Source organism: Eptatretus burgeri, unplaced genomic scaffold, assembly GCF_056783735.1.
Source record: "Eptatretus burgeri isolate ZD-2024b unplaced genomic scaffold, Ebu_testis_v1 Ebu_testis_scaffold_223, whole genome shotgun sequence".
NCBI lineage: Eukaryota > Metazoa > Chordata > Myxini > Myxiniformes > Myxinidae > Eptatretus > Eptatretus burgeri.
Window position 1 is genome coordinate 24641 of NW_028222173.1, and position 19368 is coordinate 44008.

The following is a 19368-nucleotide window of genomic DNA, read 5'->3' on the forward strand; positions in this document are numbered from 1 at the left end:
CAAAACCATTATTACTTAAGGCCCAGTCACACCTTGACGTTTTAGCCACGAATGGCAACGTATAAAAATGCACGTAAAACGTTGGCGTACGCTGAAGTTTTGAGGTTTTTTTTAAAAGTTTTGGTCGTATTCATAACATGTTGGTCGTATGCATAACGTATTAGTAACGGGCACAGAACGTTTTGTTGTGTTAAAGATAACTTATACCAACGAATGCTTAGCCTGTTGTGGGCGTTCACAACCTATGCCCAACGATAGTTCAACTTAGTCGTAGTACGCTGTACGTATCGCCGACGAACTCGTGGCGCTCTGTTAAAAACCTGCCACTCGCCGATTTAAATCATAACCGCCTGAAAATTGGAAGTGTCAACATCCAGTCACACCTTGACGATTTAGCCAGCATATGCCGACCTCTGAAAAATGTGTCAAAAACGCTGGGACACGTCGAATACGGTATGGGTAAGTTGTGTATCCGTTAGGAGCACGCTGAAAAACAATGAAGTTCGCTAGCATATTACGTGGTACGTCTGGTACGTCGTGAAATTTCAAGCATGCTGAAAATTTTACGACGTACTCGACGTATGGCTCACAAGTTCCGCATACGCTGGCATAAGTTCTCGGCACGCTCCGCAATCGTTTACACACGTCGGCCACACGTTACTTGTAAGTTACTCATAAGTCGAAACATGTCGAGGTAATGTTTAGCATACCCGAAACTTAATTTTTAACCTACGAGTAACGTTCATTGAACCTATTAGTAGCGTGCTTTGAACCTATGAGTAGCGTGCTTTGAACCTATTAGTAGCGTGCTTTGAACCTATGAGTAGCGTGCTTTGAAGCTATGAGTAGCGTGCTTTGAACCTATGTGTAACGTATCTCAAACACACATTGGCGAATGGAGACGAATTTGATTGGCGTCTTCCGGACGACCACAGAACTTACTGAACGTGTTTCTAACTTACAGCTACCGTATAATGGCGTATTGGCAGCGTTTAGGGGAATTGGTATATACAAATGGGCTTCACAAGAGGAACCCGTCAGTGTTCCAGACTCCATGTTGAGTAGATTTCAATGTCAGTAGCAGTGGCAGCAGCAGTAGCAGTAGTAGTAGTAGTAGTCGTAGTAGTTCGAGAGAATTTAGTGATGTCGATGTTACTAGTAGTAGTAGTAGTTCGAGAGAATTTAGTGATGTCGATGTTAGTCGTCGTAGTAGTAGCAGTAGTAGTAGTTCGAGATAATTTCGTGATATCGTTGTTGGGAGTAGTCGTAGTTCGAGAGAATTTAGTGATGTCACTGTTCGTATTAGTAGTATTAGTCGTAGTAGTTGTTGCAGTAGTAGTAGCAGTAGTAGAAGTTCGAAAGAATTTCGTGATGTCGATGTTGGTATTAGTAGTAATTCGAGAGAATATTCGATATTTATGTTAGTCGATGTTAGTAGTAGTAGTAGTAGTAGTATTAGTAGTAGCAGTAGTTGTAGCAGTAGTAGTTCGAGAGAATTTAGTGATGTCGATGTTGAAAGTAAGTAGTAGCAGTAGTAGTTCGAGAGAATTTAATGATGTCGATGTTGGTAGTAGTAGTAGAAGTAGTAGTTCGAGAGAATTTAATGATGTCGATGTTATTAGTAGTAGTAGTTAGAGAATTTAGTGATGTCGATGTTGGTAGTAGTAGTAGTAGTAGTAGTAGTAGTAGTAGTAGTAGTAGTAGTCGTAGTAGTAGTAGTCGTATAAGTCGTCGTAGTACTTGCAAGTAACGTGTTGCAAAGTGTGAACAACGTTAAATTGTATGGCGTGCTTACAAACGTTACTCATAGGTTAGAAATAAGTTTCGAATCGCTAAACATTACCTCGGCGTGTTTCGTCTTATATGAGTAACTTACAAGTAACGTGTTCTCACGTAGGTCAACGATCGCATAACGTGCCTACAACTTATGGCCAGTGTAGCGGAACATGTGAGTCATACGCTGACATCGTCGTAAAATTTCAAGCATGAAAAAATTTGAGGAAAACCCAAAAGTTCAACGTTTAAAGCCAGCGTACTACCACTTATGGCAGTGTTTTTCAGCGTGGTCTTAACATATACAAAACGTACCCATAACGTATTCGACGTGTCCCAGCGTTTTAGTCAAATTTTCCAAAAATCGGCATAAGCTGGCCAAAACGTCAAGGTGTGAATGGGCCTTTACCATCACCAATCAACATTCGCCACCGCTAAACCATCATCACCTTGACTTACCATCGGAAATCTCAATGTGACCATTTCAAACACATAAATTCTTCAAAACTACAACTACCGTGCGCTCTACAGGACATTATAGTCATTAATTAATAAATATGATATTGCAGTCGATCACGTGATGACACTTGGTCCGTTCTGTACTTTGATCAATTTGACCTTTTGCTCGATTGTGCTATAGCCCTTTCCTCTTGATGACGGTTCTTCCCCACCACAGGTGGGTTCCTCACCTGGAGGAGATGGACAGTTTTTGAGGGTCATCGTCACCATTCATTACAAACATTCAGTGTGCTGTTGTATAAATTAAATAATAAATGATCAACGAGACCATTCAGTAGTTTTATTCGAGTTGTTCACCGTCCCTCCCTCATCCTGGTGGTGCTGCACGACGTCCCAAACAGCTTCGTTTTCCTTTTTAACCGCGGGTTCCCTATAAAACCGTGTGGGAGCAAAAAAAACCCACCTGGTCTAGCTGGAAAAAGGCGTGTCTTGACGCATGCACGCACATACATACCTACATACCCACATACCCACATATAACTCCGTTATGGAGGGAAGATTGTCGATAAATACAAAAACAGAAAATAAAGAACGTGGTTTCGTGTCGTGCGAATCATCGACGAACTCGGACTCGATTTTCCACTTTCACAACACAATCTGAAACACAAACAATCCGTTAAAATGAAACGTTCAACCTATGTCTATATTTTAAATCATGGACACGTGATGTGGCGGGAACCAATCAGACACCGCGATCTCCCTGTTCGCTTTTTCCCCAAACAGCTCGCGCTCTTCACTCGGTTACCACAGCGTACCGTCCTTCACCCGACACGACGTGCGGTCCACCATGACCCGAGATCTCAGAGCGGCTCCGATGGAGGATACGTGGTCGGTCCGGGAGGTCAGGAGGTCTCCAAGGAAGACCGCAGGTCCATGGTCAGTTCACCCGAGGATAACCAGGTCCAGACCCGGTACGTGACGTGCACCCCGTACCGAGAACTTGTTTCCCGTGCTGATCCGTGCTGTGTACTCACACAGGAACTCATTGATTTAGTGAATGTCACGATGTCTGGAGCGGAGCCGGAATTGTTGAATTGTTGTTGAATTGAAAAATAACTCGTTTTGTTTCCATTGCTGAGTCCGCTTTGGCAGCGTTGACGGTTTCTCCTCGTGAGGTGGTCATGGTTCTGGCCAGTTCGGCCTTGGTTATTGTGACCCAACCAGAATTTCAAATGGTACAACAGCTCAGGGTCAGGAAGAGCTTAAAACCATCCACGTATTGTCGGTGTGTTACCTTTCCTGATTCTTTGTATGTTTTTCTATTGGTTGTTTGGGTGTATCCATGTCCATGTTTGTTGATGAGGTTATTCAGAGCAAGACAAAATAAGAGGGGGGAAGACTGTCTCCCTGGAAGATCCCATGCTATATCTTCACATCTGGTATTTCGACATTTCCTTCTGGTGCTGCACTTTCAACGTGGTATTCCAGAGTTCCATTGCTTTCTCAATCAGTTTGATTTCTTGGGATTGATTTTGTATATTTACATGCATTTTATCATCCATGAATGTGGAACACTCGCAAAAGTTATCTTGTGGTCCATCCAGGTGGTGGACAATTTGGTTCTTCGCACTTTGAAATTTTCACATTGGGCCTTGTTCAGTAGTGGGTGGTGGCCCTTTTGTTCAACCTCGAAACCTTGTTGGGTTCGGTGATGGAACGTAATTTCTGTGATGATTCCTGTTAGAAGTTTGAATGTTTTTTTGTTGACATGTTATTGGCGGGATTTTGTGAGGAAGTTGGTTTCTTCAGATTTTTAGATGAGAAATGTGTTTCCTTCTTCAAACCACTCATGAACTTCCTTTTCCTCTTGGATCAGTTGTTTGAATGTCCTGGTGTCGTGATTGTGGAGAGGGTCAGTTGTTTCAACCAGAAGTTTGGAATTCTATCTGGGCCTGGATTTTCATGTTTTGGTGGCATTTTTTAGGTCATCTCTACCGAGATGACCCGAATAAAGCCCGGACCAAATGTCCGTCCTGGGTATCGGACGTCCGTCTACATCCGTCCGTCCGTCCGGCCAACAATTTTTCTTTCCGAGCTTTAGGAAACTTCGTATGTGGGTAGAGTCGATGAGTGTTGCACAAGCGATATAACTTTTGTCGGGTTAAAGGTCAGGGTCAAGGTCACGAGGTCACGAGGTCACGTAAGTTATAAAAATCGCCATTTTCAAAACCTATCTTGTCTGCCATTCTACAAGATATTCGGCAACTGTTTATTAATTATGATAGTAAAAAATATTATCTTGTATCTAACCGGACAGATTTTTGAATTTCCGTCCCGTTTGGCCGCCACGTAACCTGGAAGATGGTACAAAGAAAATGGTACTCAGGTACTCAGGTACAAAGAAAACTTTTTACTTCCGATCTTGATGAAATTTGGTATGTGGAAGAGGTCGATGAGTGATACCCAACGACATATTTTTTCCCGGATTCCAGGTCAGGGTCAAGGTCACGATGTCACCAAAGTTGTGAAAGTCGCCATTTTCAAAACCTCGTCTGTCATTTTAGGAGATATCTGGCAACGGTTCAAGTCCATAGGTGCATCGTACTCAATGAGTACTAGAACTTTACTTCAGGACATATTGACCTATCTCGGCTCGGTCAGGGGTCAAAGGTCAATGAGTGCATTTTTCGGGCAAAATGACCATTCAAAGCCCCCTTGCTCATTCACGGGCTAACCGATTCGATTGACAATTTCGTAAATGCTTAGTACTGATTAACTCAGATCAGGGGTTCAAAAGGTCATTGGATGCTCAGCGACCCATGGCTGCCTACCGGCTTGTTTTATTTTTTGTTACACGCACGCACACCAAGCGAGAGGTGTTCGGGTTAAACGCTTGAGCTCAGATGATAACAGAGACAGGTGATCATCCTCTCTGAGGGAAAGGACATTAAAGGCACTCACCCGAAGGGACAGCCTCAGGTTAACCCAAGGAGACCGTCGTCTGGTGTACGAAACCTGAGCACCACTCGGACACACACGTGACCATAATCTGACCAGGAAGGAAGGTCACCCCGTGGTTTTTCCTCCTATCATCATGAATGGGGGTCCCGAAGGGGTCCTGAATTAACTTTTTTCCTCAAAACTTGATGGAATCAATCGAAACTTGCACAGACACAATGTCAGGGTTCCCTCATTAATCCCTGAAAGTTTCAGCTTCCTCGGTCAAATCCTCCCGGAGGAAAGTAGATGATACATACCTACATACCCTACATACCCTACATACCCACATACCCATATAATTATAACTCCGTTATGAAAGAAAGGAAGATTGTCGATAAATGAAAATAAAGAACGATGTTTCGTATCAAGGGAATAATCATCGACGAACTCGGACTCGATTTTCCACTTTTCACAACACAATCTGAAACACAAACAATCCGTGAAAACAGAAACGTTCAATCTTTGTATTTATTTCAAATCATGGACACGTGACGTGGCGAGAACCAATCAGACACCGCGATCTCTCTGTTGGCACCTACAAACAGCCTGCGCTCTTCCCTCGGTTTACCACAGCGTACCGTCCTTCATCCGACACGACGTGCGGTCCACCATGACCCGAGATCTCAGAGAACACCCCGGGATCCACGAGCGGCTCCGATGGAGGATACGTGGTCGGTCCAGGAGGTTCTCCGGAAGACCTGCAGGTCCATGGTCAGTGCACCCGAGGACAAGGGGTCCAGACCCGGTACGTGACGTTCACTCCGTACCGAGAACTTGTGTTTCCCGTGCTGATTCGTGCTGTGTACTCACACAGGAACTCATTGATTAAGTGAATGTCACGATGTCTGGAGTGGAACCGGAATTGAATTGTCAATGGAAATCCCATCCATGACGTGTTCCCCTCCCTCTTGTGCATGTATGACATCATTTTATACACTCATCACTTCATTCATCATTCGATTCGAAAGAGTGGGTTTACCTTTCCTTCCCAACAGTCACTCAGGGCAGGGATTTGTAATTTGTACAGGGTGCCGGTGATAACTCACCGACTCTTCGTGGAAGACATTGAAGGTTCTTAAACGTTTCACTGCTAATGCTAATATGACGGACAGCCGGCTTAACATCTCACCCGAAGGATGGCTGCCCGTGACGTAGCAAGGTGGCAGTTTGTTGTGCCGGAAGGAATCGAACCCAGGTTTGACGCTTTAAATGTGAGCAGCACATGAACTGCTCAAGAAAAGAGTTGCACAAAGACCCCCCACAGACCCCGACACTCTCAATCACCAACACATCCATTGCTCGGGTAAGGATCGTGAATCCCATCCAAAACCGTTCATGATCCAAGTTATAAAACGAACATGAAACCATCGAACGGACCAGTTCACACGAAGGTCCACACGAGCTCAAGTTTCGGTTTCTCACCTGTAGATCCTGCAGAGAGAACGTCGATCCTGTAGATCCATGAGCTTTGGTGAAAATATTAAATAAATAACTCATTACACTCCGGATTTTAAAAATATTTCACTATAAAACAATTAATATACCATCGTTTGATTGCTGAGAGTTTGTTGAACCAATAATAGCCTTTTTTGTGTTCAGCATAATTCATTCAACCATTTCCAAGGTTATTCATTCATTGATTCGTTCTTGAACGTTAAAAACATTTTCTCTTTCCTCGAACAAGGAAGGATAAAACTCACCACTTCGGGAGGTATCGCTCGAGTAACCAGACTGTTGAAGAGTTACAAGAGAAGGGAAGAGTGGGTGGAGGGGATGGGAGAGGGTGGGGGGGTGACATGACGACATGAGATTAATAAACGATAATGATATTAATAAAATAAGAATTCGGAAATATGAGTTGAATCTCATGAATTGAAAAAGTTCATGAATTAACAGGTATGTTCAAAATGTTCTCGGAACGAAATGAGGTCCACAAATCCAGGTGTGCAAACAGGGACAGACAACCTTCATTGTGATCGGAAGGAGGGTTCACGTTCCGAAGGGGGCAGTCAACCAATCGCGCTCACCTGCCACTCCTGAATCTATATGTACTGCACCAACAACATCTAGAACGGCAGGTACTGACGAACCAGGTGTTATTCGGAGAAGCAGGCACTGACTGACGAACCAGGTGTTCTCAAGAACAGCAGGAACTGACAACACCTGGCACAGTTCTCTGGAATAGCTCGTACTCATCGCACCAGGTAACCGCCGAAACGGCAAGTACTTCACCAGACTCACCATTCGAACTTTCCATGATCATCAAGCATCGTTTATCAACCACCACCATCAAAACCATTATTACTTAAGGCCCAGTCACACCTTGACGTTTTAGCCACGAATGGCAACGTATAAAAATGCACGTAAAACGTTGGCGTACGCTGAAGTTTTGAGGTTTTTTTTAAAAGTTTTGGTCGTATTCATAACATGTTGGTCGTATGCATAACGTATTAGTAACGGGCACAGAACGTTTTGTTGTGTTAAAGATAACTTATACCAACGAATGCTTAGCCTGTTGTGGGCGTTCACAACCTATGCCCAACGATAGTTCAACTTAGTCGTAGTACGCTGTACGTATCGCCGACGAACTCGTGGCGCTCTGTTAAAAACCTGCCACTCGCCGATTTAAATCATAACCGCCTGAAAATTGGAAGTGTCAACATCCAGTCACACCTTGACGATTTAGCCAGCATATGCCGACCTCTGAAAAATGTGTCAAAAACGCTGGGACACGTCGAATACGGTATGGGTAAGTTGTGTATCCGTTAGGAGCACGCTGAAAAACAATGAAGTTCGCTAGCATATTACGTGGTACGTCTGGTACGTCGTGAAATTTCAAGCATGCTGAAAATTTTACGACGTACTCGACGTATGGCTCACAAGTTCTGCATACGCTGGCATAAGTTCTCGGCACGCTCCGCAATCGTTTACACACGTCGGCCACACGTTACTTGAAAGTTACTCATAAGTCGAAACATGTCGAGGTAATGTTTAGCATACCCGAAACTTAATTTTTAACCTACGAGTAACGTTCATTGAACCTATAAGTAGCGTGCTTTGAACCTATGAGTCGCGTGTTTTGAACCTATGAGTCGCGTGTTTTGAACCTATGTGTAACGTATCTCAAACGCACATTGGCGTATGGAGACGAATTTGATTGACGTCTTCCGGACGACCACAGAACTTACTGAACGTGTTTCTAACTTACAGCTACCGTATAATGGCGTATTGGCAGCGTTTAGGGGAATTGGTATATACAAATGGGCTTCACAAGAGGAACCCGTCAGTGTTCCAGACTCCATGTTGAGTAGATTTCAATGTCAGTAGCAGTGGCAGCAGCAGTAGCAGTAGTAGTAGTAGTAATTCGAGAGAATTTAGTGATGTCGATGTTACTAGTAGTAGTAGTAGTAGTAGTAGTTCGAGAGAATTTAGTGATGTCGATGTTAGTCGTCGTAGTAGTAGCAGTAGTAGTAGTTCGAGATAATTTAGTGATGTCGATGTTGGGAGTAGTCGTAGTTCGAGAGAATTTAGTGATGTCACTGTTCGTATTAGTAGTATTAGTTGTAGTAGTAGCAGTAGTAGTAGTTCGAAAGAATTTAGTGATGTCGATGTTGGTATTAGTAGTAGTTCGAGAGAATTTAGTGATGTCGATGTTAGTAGTAGTAGTACTAGTAGTAGTAGAAGTAGTAGTAGTAGTAGTAGCAGTAGTAGTTCGAGAGAATTTAATGATGTCGATGTTGGTAGTAGTAGTAGAAGTAGTAGTTCGAGAGAATTTAATGATGTCGATGTTATTAGTAGTAGTAGTAGTTCGAGAGAATTTAGTGATGTCGATGTTGGTAGTAGTAGTAGTAGTAGTAGTAGTAGTAGTAGTAGTAGAAGTCGTAGTAGTACTTACAAGTAACGTGTTGCAAAGTGTGAACAACGTTCGTGCAGCGTGCTTACAAAACGTTACTCATAGGTTAGAAATAAGTTTCGGGTACGCTAAACATTACCTCGACGTGTTTTGACTTATGAGTAACTTACAAGTAACGTGTTTCTCCGTAGGTCAACGATCGCATAACGTGCCTACAACTTATGGCCAGCGTAGCGGAATATGTGAGTCATACGCCTGCATAGGTCGTAAAATTTCAAGCATGAAAAAATTTGAGGAAAACCCAAAAGTTCAACGTTTAAAGCCAGCGTCCGACCACTTATGGCAGTGTTTTTCAGCGTGGTCTTAACATATACAAAACGTACCCATAACGTATTCGACGTGTCCCAGCGTTTTAGTCAAATTTTCCAAAAATCGGCATAAGCTGGCCAAAACGTCAAGGTGTGAATGGGCCTTTACCATCACCAATCAACATTCGCCACCGCTAAACCATCATCACCTTGACTTACCATCGGAAATCTCAATGTGACCATTTCAAACACATAAATTCTTCAAAACTACAACTACCGTGCGCTCTACAGGACATTATAGTTATTAATTAATAAATATGATATTACAGTCGATCACGTGATGACACTTGGTCCATTCTGTACTTTGATCAGTTTGACCTTTTGCTCGATTGTGCTTCAGCCCTTTCCTCTTGATGACGGTTCTTCCCCACCACAGGTGGGTTCCTCACCTGGAGGAGATGGACAGTTTTTGAGGGTCATCGTCACCATTCATTACAAACATTCAGTCTGCTGTTGTATAAATTAAATAATAAATGATCAACGAGACCATTCAGTAGTTTTATTCGAGTTGTTCACCGTCCCTCCCTCATCCTGGTGGTGCTGCACGACGTCCCAAACAGCTTGGTTTTCTTTTTAACCGCGGGTTCCCTATAAAACCGTGTGGGAGCAAAAAAAACCCACCTGGTCTACCTGGAAAAAGGCGTGTCTTGACGCATGCACGCACATACATACCTACATACCCACATACCCACATATAACTCCGTTATGGAGGGAAGATTGTCGATAAATACAAAAACAGAAAATAAAGAACGTGGTTTCGTGTCGAGGGAATAATCATCGACGAACTCGGACTCGATTTTCCACTTTCACAACACAATCTGAAACACAAACAATCCGTTAAAATGAAACGTTCAACCTTTGTATATATTTTAAATCATGGACACGTGATGTGGCGGGAACCAATCAGACACCGCGATCTCCCTGTTCGCTTTTTCCCCAAACAGCTCGCGCTCTTCACTCGGTTACCACAGCGTACCGTCCTTCACCCGACACGACGTGCGGTCCACCATGACCCGAGATCTCAGAGCGGCTCCGATGGAGGATACGTGGTCGGTCCGGGAGGTTCTCCGGAAGACCGCAGGTCCATGGTCGGTTCACCCGAGGACAACGGGTCCAGACCCGGTACGTGACGTGCACCCCGTACCGAGAACTTGTGTTTCCCGTGCTGATCCGTGCTGTGTACTAACACAGGAACTCATTGATTTAGTGAATGTCACGATGTCTGGAGCGGAGCCGGAATTGTTGAATTGTTGTTGAATTGAAAAATAACTCGTTTTGTTTCCATTGCTGAGTCCGCTTTGGCAGCGTTGTCGGTTTCTCCTCGTGAGGTGGTCGGTCATGGCTCTGGCCAGTTCGGCCTTGGTTATTGTGACCCAACCAGAATTTCGAATGGTACAACAGCTCGGTCAGGAAGAGCTTAAAACCATCCACGTATCGTCGGTGTGTTCCCTTTCCTGATTCTTTGTATGTTTTTCTATTGGTTGTTTGGGTGTATCCATGTCCATGTTTGTTGATGAGGTTATTCAGAGCAAGACAAAATAAGAGGGGGGAAAGACTGTCTCCCTGGAAGATCCCATGCGATATCTTCACATCTGGTATTTCGACATTTCCTTCTGGTGCTGCACTTTCAACGTGGTATTCCAGAGTTCCATTGCTTTCTCAATCAGTTTGATTTCTTGGGATTGATTTTGTATATTTACATGCATTTTCTCATCCATGAATGTGGAACACTCGCAAAAGTTATCTTGTGGTCCATCCAGGTGGTGGACAATTTGGTTCTTCTCACTTTGAAATTTTCACATTGGGCCTTGTTCAGTAGTGGGTGGTGGCCCTTTTGTTCAACCTCGAAACCTTGTTGGGTTAGGTGATGGAACGTAATTTCTGTGATGATTCCTGTTAGAAGTTTGAATGTTTTTTTGTTGACATGTTATTGGCGGGTATTTGTGAGGAAGTTGGTTTCTTCAGATTTTTAGATGAGAAATGTGTTTCCTTCTTCAAACCACTCATGAACTTCCTTTTCCTCTTGGATCAGTTGTTTGAATGTCCTGGTGTCGTGATTGTGGAGAGGGTCAGTTGTTTCAACCAGAAGTTTGGAATTCTATCTGGGCCTGGATTTTAATGTTTGGTGGCATTTTTTAGGTCATCTCTACCGAGATGACGGAATAAAGCCGGACCAAATGTCCGTCCGTATGGACGTCCGTCTGTCCGTCCGTCCGTCAACAATTTTTCTTTCCGATCTTTATGAAACTTAGTATGTGGGTAGAGGTCGATGAGTGTTGCACAACGATATAACTTTTGTCCGGGTTCAAGGTCAGGGTCAAGGTCACGAGGTCACGTAAGTTATAAAAATCGCCATTTTCAAAACCTATCTTGTCTGCCATTCTACAAGATATTCGGCAACTGTTTATTAATTATGATAGTAAAAAATAATATCTTGTATCTAACCGGACAGATTTTTGCATTTCCGTCCCGTTTGGCCGCCACGTAACCTGGAAGATGGTACAAAGAAAATGGTACTCAGGTACTCAGGTACAAAGAAAACTTTTTACTTCCGATCTTGATGAAATTTGGTATGTGGGTAGAGGTCGATGAGTGATACCCAATGACATATTTTTTCCCGGATTCCAGGTCAGGGTCAAGGTCACGATGTCACCAAAGTTGTGAAAGTCGCCATTTTCAAAACCTCGTCTGTCATTTTAGGAGATATCTGGCAACGGTTCAAGTTCATAGGTACATCGTACTCAATGAGTACTAAAACTTTGCTTCAGGACATATTGACCTATCTCGGCTCGGTCAGGGGTCAAAGGTCAATGAGTGCATTTTTCGGGCAAAATGACCATTCAAAGCCCCCTTGCTCATTCACGGGCTAACCGATTCGATTGCAATTTCGTAAGTGCTTAGTACGAGATTAACTCAGATCAGGGGTCAAAGGTCATTGGATGCTCGGCGACCCATGGCTGCCTACCGGCTTGTTTTATTTTTTGTTACCGCACGCACACCAAGCGAGAGGTGTTCGGGTTAAACGCTTGAGCTCAGATGATAACAGAGACAGGTGATCATCCTCTCTGAGGGAAAGGACATTAAAGGCACTTACCCGAAGGGACAGCCTCAGGTTAACCCAAGGAGACCGTCGTCTGGTGTACGAAACCTGAGCACCACTCGGACACACACGTGACCATAATCTGACCCGGGAAGGTCACCCCGTGGTTTTCCTCCTATCATCATGAATGGGGGTCCCGAAGGGTCCTGAATTAACTTTTTCCTCAAAACTTGATGGAATCAATCGAAACTTGCACAGACACAATGTCAGGGTTCCCTCATTAATCCCTGAAAGTTTCAGCTTCCTCGGTCAAATCCTCCCGGAGGAGGAGATGATACATACCTACATACCCTACATACCCACATACCCTACATACCCACATACCCATATAATTATAACTCCGTTATGAAAGGAAGATTGTCGATAAATAGAAAATAAAGAACGATGTTTCGTATCAAGGGAATAATCATCGACGAACTCGGACTCGATTTTCCACTTTCACAACACAATCTGAAACACAAACAATCCGTTAAAACGAAACGTTCAATCTCTGTATTTATTTCAAATCATGGACACGTGATGTGGCGGGAACCAATCAGACACCGCGATCTCTCTGTTCGCTTTTTCCCCAAACAGCTCGCGCTCTTCCCTCGGTTTACCACAGCGTACCGTCCTTCACCCGACACCACGTGCGGTCCACCATGACCCGAGATCTCAGAGAACACCCCGGGATCCACGAGCGGCTCCGATGGAGGATACGTGGTCGGTCCGGGAGGTTCTCCGGAAGACCGCGGGTCCATGGTCGGTGCACCCGAGGACAAGGGGTCCAGACCCGGTACGTGACGTTCACTCCGTACCGAGAACTTGTGTTTCCCGTGCTGATTCGTGCTGTGTACTCACACAGGAACTCATTGATTAAGTGAATGTCACGATGTCTGGAGCGGAGCCGGAATTGAATTGTGAATGGAAATCCCATCCATGACGTGTTCCCCTCCCTCTTGTACATGTATGACATCATTTTATACCTCATCACTTCATTCATCATTCGATTCGAAAGAGTGGGTTTACCTTTCCTTCCCAACAGTCACTCAGGGCAGGGATTTGTAATTTGTACAGGGTGCCGGTGATAACTCACTGACTCTTCGTGGAAGACATTGAAGGTTCTTAAACGTCTCACTGCGAATGCTAATATGACGGACAGCCGGCTTAACATCTCACCCGAAGGATGGCTGCCCGTGACGTAGCAAGGTGACAGTTTGTTGTGCGGGAAGGAATCGAACCCGGGTTTGACGGTTTAAATGTGAGCAGCACATGAACTGCTCAAGAAAGAGTTGCACAAAGACCCCCACAGACCCCGACACTCTCAATCACCAACACATCCATTGCTCGGGTAAGGATCGTGAATCCCATCCAAAACCGTTCATGATCCAAGTGAAAAAACGAACATGAAACCATCGAACGGACCAGTTCGGTGCGAAGATCCACACGAGCTCAAGTTTCGGTTTCTCACCTGTAGATCCTGCAGAGAGAACGTAGATCCTGAAGATCCATGAGCTTTGGTGAAAATATTAAATAAATAACTCATTACAATCCGGATTTTAAAAATATTTCACTATAAAACAATTAATATACCATCGTTTGATTGCTGAGAGTTTGTTGAACGAATAATAACCTTTTTTTTGTGTTCAGCATAATTCATTCAACCATTTCCAAGGTTATTCATTCATTGATTCGTTCTTGAACGTTAAAAACATTTTCTCTTTCCTCGAACAAGGAAGGATAAAACTCACCACTTCGGGAGGTATCGCTCGAGTAACCAGACTGTTGAAGAGTTACAAGAGAAGGGAAGAGTGGGTGGAGGGGATGGGAGAGGGTGGGGGGGGTGACATGACGACATGAGATTAATAAACGATAATGATGTTAATAAAATAAGAATTCGGAAATATGAGTTGAATCTCATGAATTGAAAAAGTTCATGAATTAACAGGTATGTTCAAAATGTTCTCGGAACGAAATGAGGTCCACAAATCCAGGTGTGCAAACAGGGACAGACAACCTTCATTGTGATCGGAAGGAGGGTTCACGTTCCGAAGGGGGCAGTCAACCAATCGCGCTCACCTGCCACTCCTGAATCTATATGTACTGCACCAACAACATCTAGAACGGCAGGTACTGACGAACCAGGTGTTATTCGGAGAAGCAGGCACTGACTGACGAACCAGGTGTTCTCAAGAACAGCAGGAACTGACAACACCTGGCACAGTTCTCTGGAATAGCTCGTACTCATCGCACCAGGTAACCGCCGAAACGGCAAGTACTTCACCAGACTCACCATTCGAACTTTCCATGATCATCAAGCATCGTTTATCAACCACCACCATCAAAACCATTATTACTTAAGGCCCAGTCACACCTTGACGTTTTAGCCACGAATGGCAACGTATAAAAATGCACGTAAAACGTTGGCGTACGCTGAAGTTTTGAGTTTTTTTTTTAAGTTTTGGTCGTATTCATAACGTGTTGGTCGTATGCATAACGTATTAGTAACGGGCACAGAACGTTTTGTTGTGTTAAAGATAACTTATACCAACGAATGCTTAGCCTGTTGTCGGCGTTCACAATCTATGCCCAACGATAGTTTAACTTAGTCATAGTACGCTGCACGTTTCACCGACGAACTCGTGGCGCTCTCTGTTAAAAACCTGCCGCTCGCCGATTTAAATCATAACCGCCTGAAAATTGGAAGTGTCAACATCCAGTCACACCTTGACGATTTAGCCAGCCGATGCGACCCATGAAAAATGTGTCTAAAACGCTGGGACACGTCGAATACGGTATGGGTAAGTTGTGTATCCATTAGGAGCACACTGAAAAACAATGAAGTGCGCTAGCATATTACGTGGTACGTCTGGTACGTCGTGAAATTTCAAGCATGCTGAAAATTTTACGACGTACTCGACGTATGGCTCACAAGTTCCGCATACGCTGGCATAAGTTCTCGGCACGCTCCGCAATCGTTTACACACGTCGGCCACACGTTACTTGTAAGTTACTCATAAGTCGAAACATGTTGAGGTAATGTTTAGCATACCCGAAACTTAATTTTTAACCTACGAGTAACGTTCATTGAACCTATTAGTAGCGTGCTTTGAACCTATGAGTAGCGTGCTTTGAAGCTATGAGTAGCGTGCTTTGAACCTATGTGTAATGTATCTCAAACGCACATTGGCGTATGGAGACGAATTTGATTGACGTCTTCCGGACGACCACAGAACTTACTGAACGTGTTTCTAACTTACAGCTACCGTATAATGGCGTATTGGCAGCGTTTAGGGGAATTGGTATATACAAATGGGCTTCACAAGAGGAAGCCGTCAGTGTTCCAGACTCCATGTTGAGTAGATTTCAATGTCAGTAGCAGTGGCAGCAGCAGTAGTAGTAGTAGTAGTAGTAGTAGTAGTAGTAGTAGTAGTAGTAGTAGTAGTTCGAGAGAATTTAGTGATGTCGATGTTACTAGTAGTAGTAGTAGTTCGAGAGAATTTAGTGATGTCGATGTTGGTCGTCGTAGTAGTAGCAGTATTAGTAGTTCGAGATAATTTAGTGATGTCGATGTTGGGAGTAGTCGTAGTTCGAGAGAATTTAGTGATGTCACTGTTCGTATTAGTAGTATTAGTAGTAGTAGTAGGAGTAGTAGTAGCAGTAGTAGTAGTTCGAAAGAATTTAGTGATGTCGATGTTGGTATTAGTATTGGTTTGAGAGAATTTAGTGATGTCGATGTTAGTAGTAGTAGTAGTAGTATTAGTAGTAGTAGCAGTAGTAGTAGCAGTAGTAGTTCGAGAGAATTTCGTGATGTCGATGTTAGTCGTAGTAGTAGTAGTCGTAGTTCGAGAGATTTTAATGATGTCGATGTTGGTAGTAGTAGTAGAAGTAGTAGTTTGAGAGAATTTAATGATGTCGATGTTGGTAGTAGTAATAGTAGTAGTAGTAGTAGTAGTAGTAGTGGTAGTAGAAGTCGTAGTAGTGCTTACAAGTAAAGTGTTGCAAAATGTGAACAACGTTCGTGTAGCGTGCTTACAAAACGTTACTCATAGGTTAGAAATAAGTTTTGGGTACGCTAAACATTACCTCGACGTGTTTCGACTTATGAGTAACTTACAAGTAACGTGTTTCTACGTAGGTCAACGATCGCATAACGTGCCTACAACTTATGGCCAGCGTAGCGGAACATGTGAGTCATACGCCGGCATAGGTCGGAAAATTTCAAGCATGAAAAAATTTGAGGAAAACCCAAAAGTTCAACGTTTAAAGCCAGCGTACTACCACTTATGGCAGTGTTTTTCAGCGTGGTCTTAACATATACAAAACATACCCATAACGTATTCGACGTGTCCCAGCGTTTTAGTCAAATTTTCCAAAAATCGGCATAAGCTGGCCAAAACGTCAAGGTGTGAATGGGCCTTTACCATCACCAATCAACATTCGCCACTGCAAAACCATCATCACCTTGACCTACCATCGGAAATCTCAATGTGACCATTTCAAACACATAAATTCTTCAAAACTACAACTACCGTGCGCTCTCCAGGACATTATAGTTATTAATTAATAAATATGATATTACAGTCGATCATGTGATGACACTTGGTTCGTTCTGAACTTTGATCAGTTTGACCTTTTGCTCGATTGTGCTATAGCCCTTTCCTCTTGATGACGGTTCTTCCACACACAGGTGGGTTCCTCACCTGGAGGAGATGGACAGTTTCCCGTGCTGATCCGTGCTGTGTACTAACACAGGAACTCATTGATTTAGTGAATGTCACGATGTCTGGAGCGGAGCCGGAATTGTTGAGTTGTTGTTGAATTGAAAAATAACTCGTTTTGTTGCCATTGCTGAGTCCGCTTTGGTAGCGTTGTTGGTTTCTCCTCGTGAGGTGGTCATGGCTCTGGCCAGTTCGGCCTTGGTTATTGTGACCCAACCAGAATTTCAAATGGTACAACAGCTCGGTCAGGAAGAGCTTAAAACCATCCACGTATCGTCGGTGTGTTACCTTTCCTGATTCTTTGTATGTTTTTCTATTGGTTGTTTGGGTGTATCCATGTCCATGATTGTTGATGAGGTTACTCAGAGCAAGACAAAACAAGAGGGGGGAAAGACTCTCCCTGGAAGATCCCATGCTATATCTTCACATCTGCTATTTTGACATTTCCTTCTGGTGCTGCACTTTCAATGTGGTATTCCAGAGTTCCATTGCTTTCTTAATCAGTTTGATTTCTTGGAATTTATTATCTTGGCAAAACGAAGTTTTTGCAAGATATGAAAGTCAATTTGTATGTTTTTTTTTTTTGTCTGTAATCACGTATAAAAAATTCTGCAGAGCACAGTTATCATTGGAAATTTTTGTAACTTCGCATATCTGAGGCCTTTAGAGGTCCCTTTCAGCACATAAAATTTTGAAGGTCAAAGGTCAAGGTCACTTTGTTGCAAATCAGGGGAGTCGACGAAACCCTTATTTTTTGAGTAATTTTGATCGGATCGTCCTCAAACTTCATGGGGATATAGTTCATTTCATTTCTTTTAATGTCTTTTTAATAACTTTTTCAACATCAGGTTTCACTATTTCAATTGATTCAGCTATTGATGATGGACCGGGTTCTCCAAATTGAAAAATCCTTATTTTTATATGCCCTTTAAATGCCCCATCAGTGTTTTCAATATAATTGTCTCCCTTTACTTTAAACTCATTTTTCTTGTGTTTTTGTGATTGAAGATGTCTATTATAACTTCTCTTCAAAACATCCTTTGAACAGATATCACAATGTTTTCTTTCCAACTCAAGAGGAGATATTTAATGAAATGGATTAAATGTGTGTTTGTTGGTTCGGAGGTGTTTTCTATAATGTTTATATTCGTGATTACAAACATCGCAGTATGTTGTATTCACCATATTTATATAATAAATCTTTGCTTAAACTAAAATTTTCTTGATGAAAATTTCGTTTATTTTACAGGTGAATCTGTGCTTAAAACCATTTTATCCTCCAACTTTTTCACTTAATAAATACAATGTTTCAAGACACAAAAGACAAGTTTCAATCAATCTCTTCATTTGTTAAAGATACTGAGAAATATGTCAAGGATGTAAAATTGAACAAAGATAAATATAACAACTATTGGATAAAAACAATTATGGTGGATATGATGAGTTCTTCAATTTCCTTCAGTGGAAGGGCTTTGAGTATACCTGGAAGAACATCAATTAAAGTATCTCTAACAAAAGTTTCTCCTCTCCTTCTAGTAATATATTCAAAACTAGAAAAAGCAATGAAACAAGAAAAAGTATCAAAAACAAAAACCTGATGGATGAAGCTTGAGAAAGAAAAGATAAGACCATCTGTAATATGCAAGGAGAAATTTGTATTTTTTTCAACAACCCTAAAGATGTAAATCCTGATGAAATAAAGGATGTTAATACATCAGGTGAAATGACATTTCGTTCAATAGTAGTTAACGATCATTTTAAAATTACCTTTAATATAAAAAATGTTGTCGTTGAATCTGATAATGAAAAAAAGTATATCGATATCGATGGTAATATTATTAAATATGAGCCAATATACAACTCAAAGTATAGATGAATTTCAGTTTAAGTAAAGTTTTACTTTATAAATATGCTAGACTTTCCTGATTCTCCATATGACAAATTTGAGAATTGTCCTGCGTGTGAAAGACGGGGATTAAACACAGACTCAAAAGCTTATAAACAATGTATATTCTGTGATTATCTTCTAATTAATGATAATAAAAACTATAAAAAGGAAAATAATTCTTTGAGATTTACACCAAAAATGAATTACTTTACAAGATTAATTAGAGA

General features: G+C 42.4%; 1 protein-coding gene across 9 annotated transcripts in view; it reads right to left on the bottom strand.

The window, feature by feature from the left end:
- Positions 1-19368, bottom strand: part of LOC147007380 (uncharacterized) — a 40980-nt gene that overhangs the window by 4588 nt on the left and 17024 nt on the right. For 2 of the 9 annotated variants that reach the window (XM_085867226.1, XM_085867227.1), the window contains exons 1-5: positions 14550-14754; positions 14284-14314; positions 14004-14047; positions 6933-6963; positions 6655-6698 (exon numbers count right to left, since the gene is read on the bottom strand). In XM_085867226.1, coding sequence (XP_085723352.1) covers positions 6655-6698; positions 6933-6963; positions 14004-14047; positions 14284-14314; positions 14550-14555 — 156 coding nt within the window. In that variant the 5' untranslated portion in view covers positions 14556-14754. Of the gene's footprint in view, positions 1-6654; positions 6699-6932; positions 6964-7259; positions 8245-14003; positions 14048-14283; positions 14315-14549; positions 15877-19368 lie in introns of those variants that run through there. The other 7 variants (XM_085867224.1, XM_085867225.1, XM_085867223.1 and 4 more) reach the window with 6 other exon arrangements.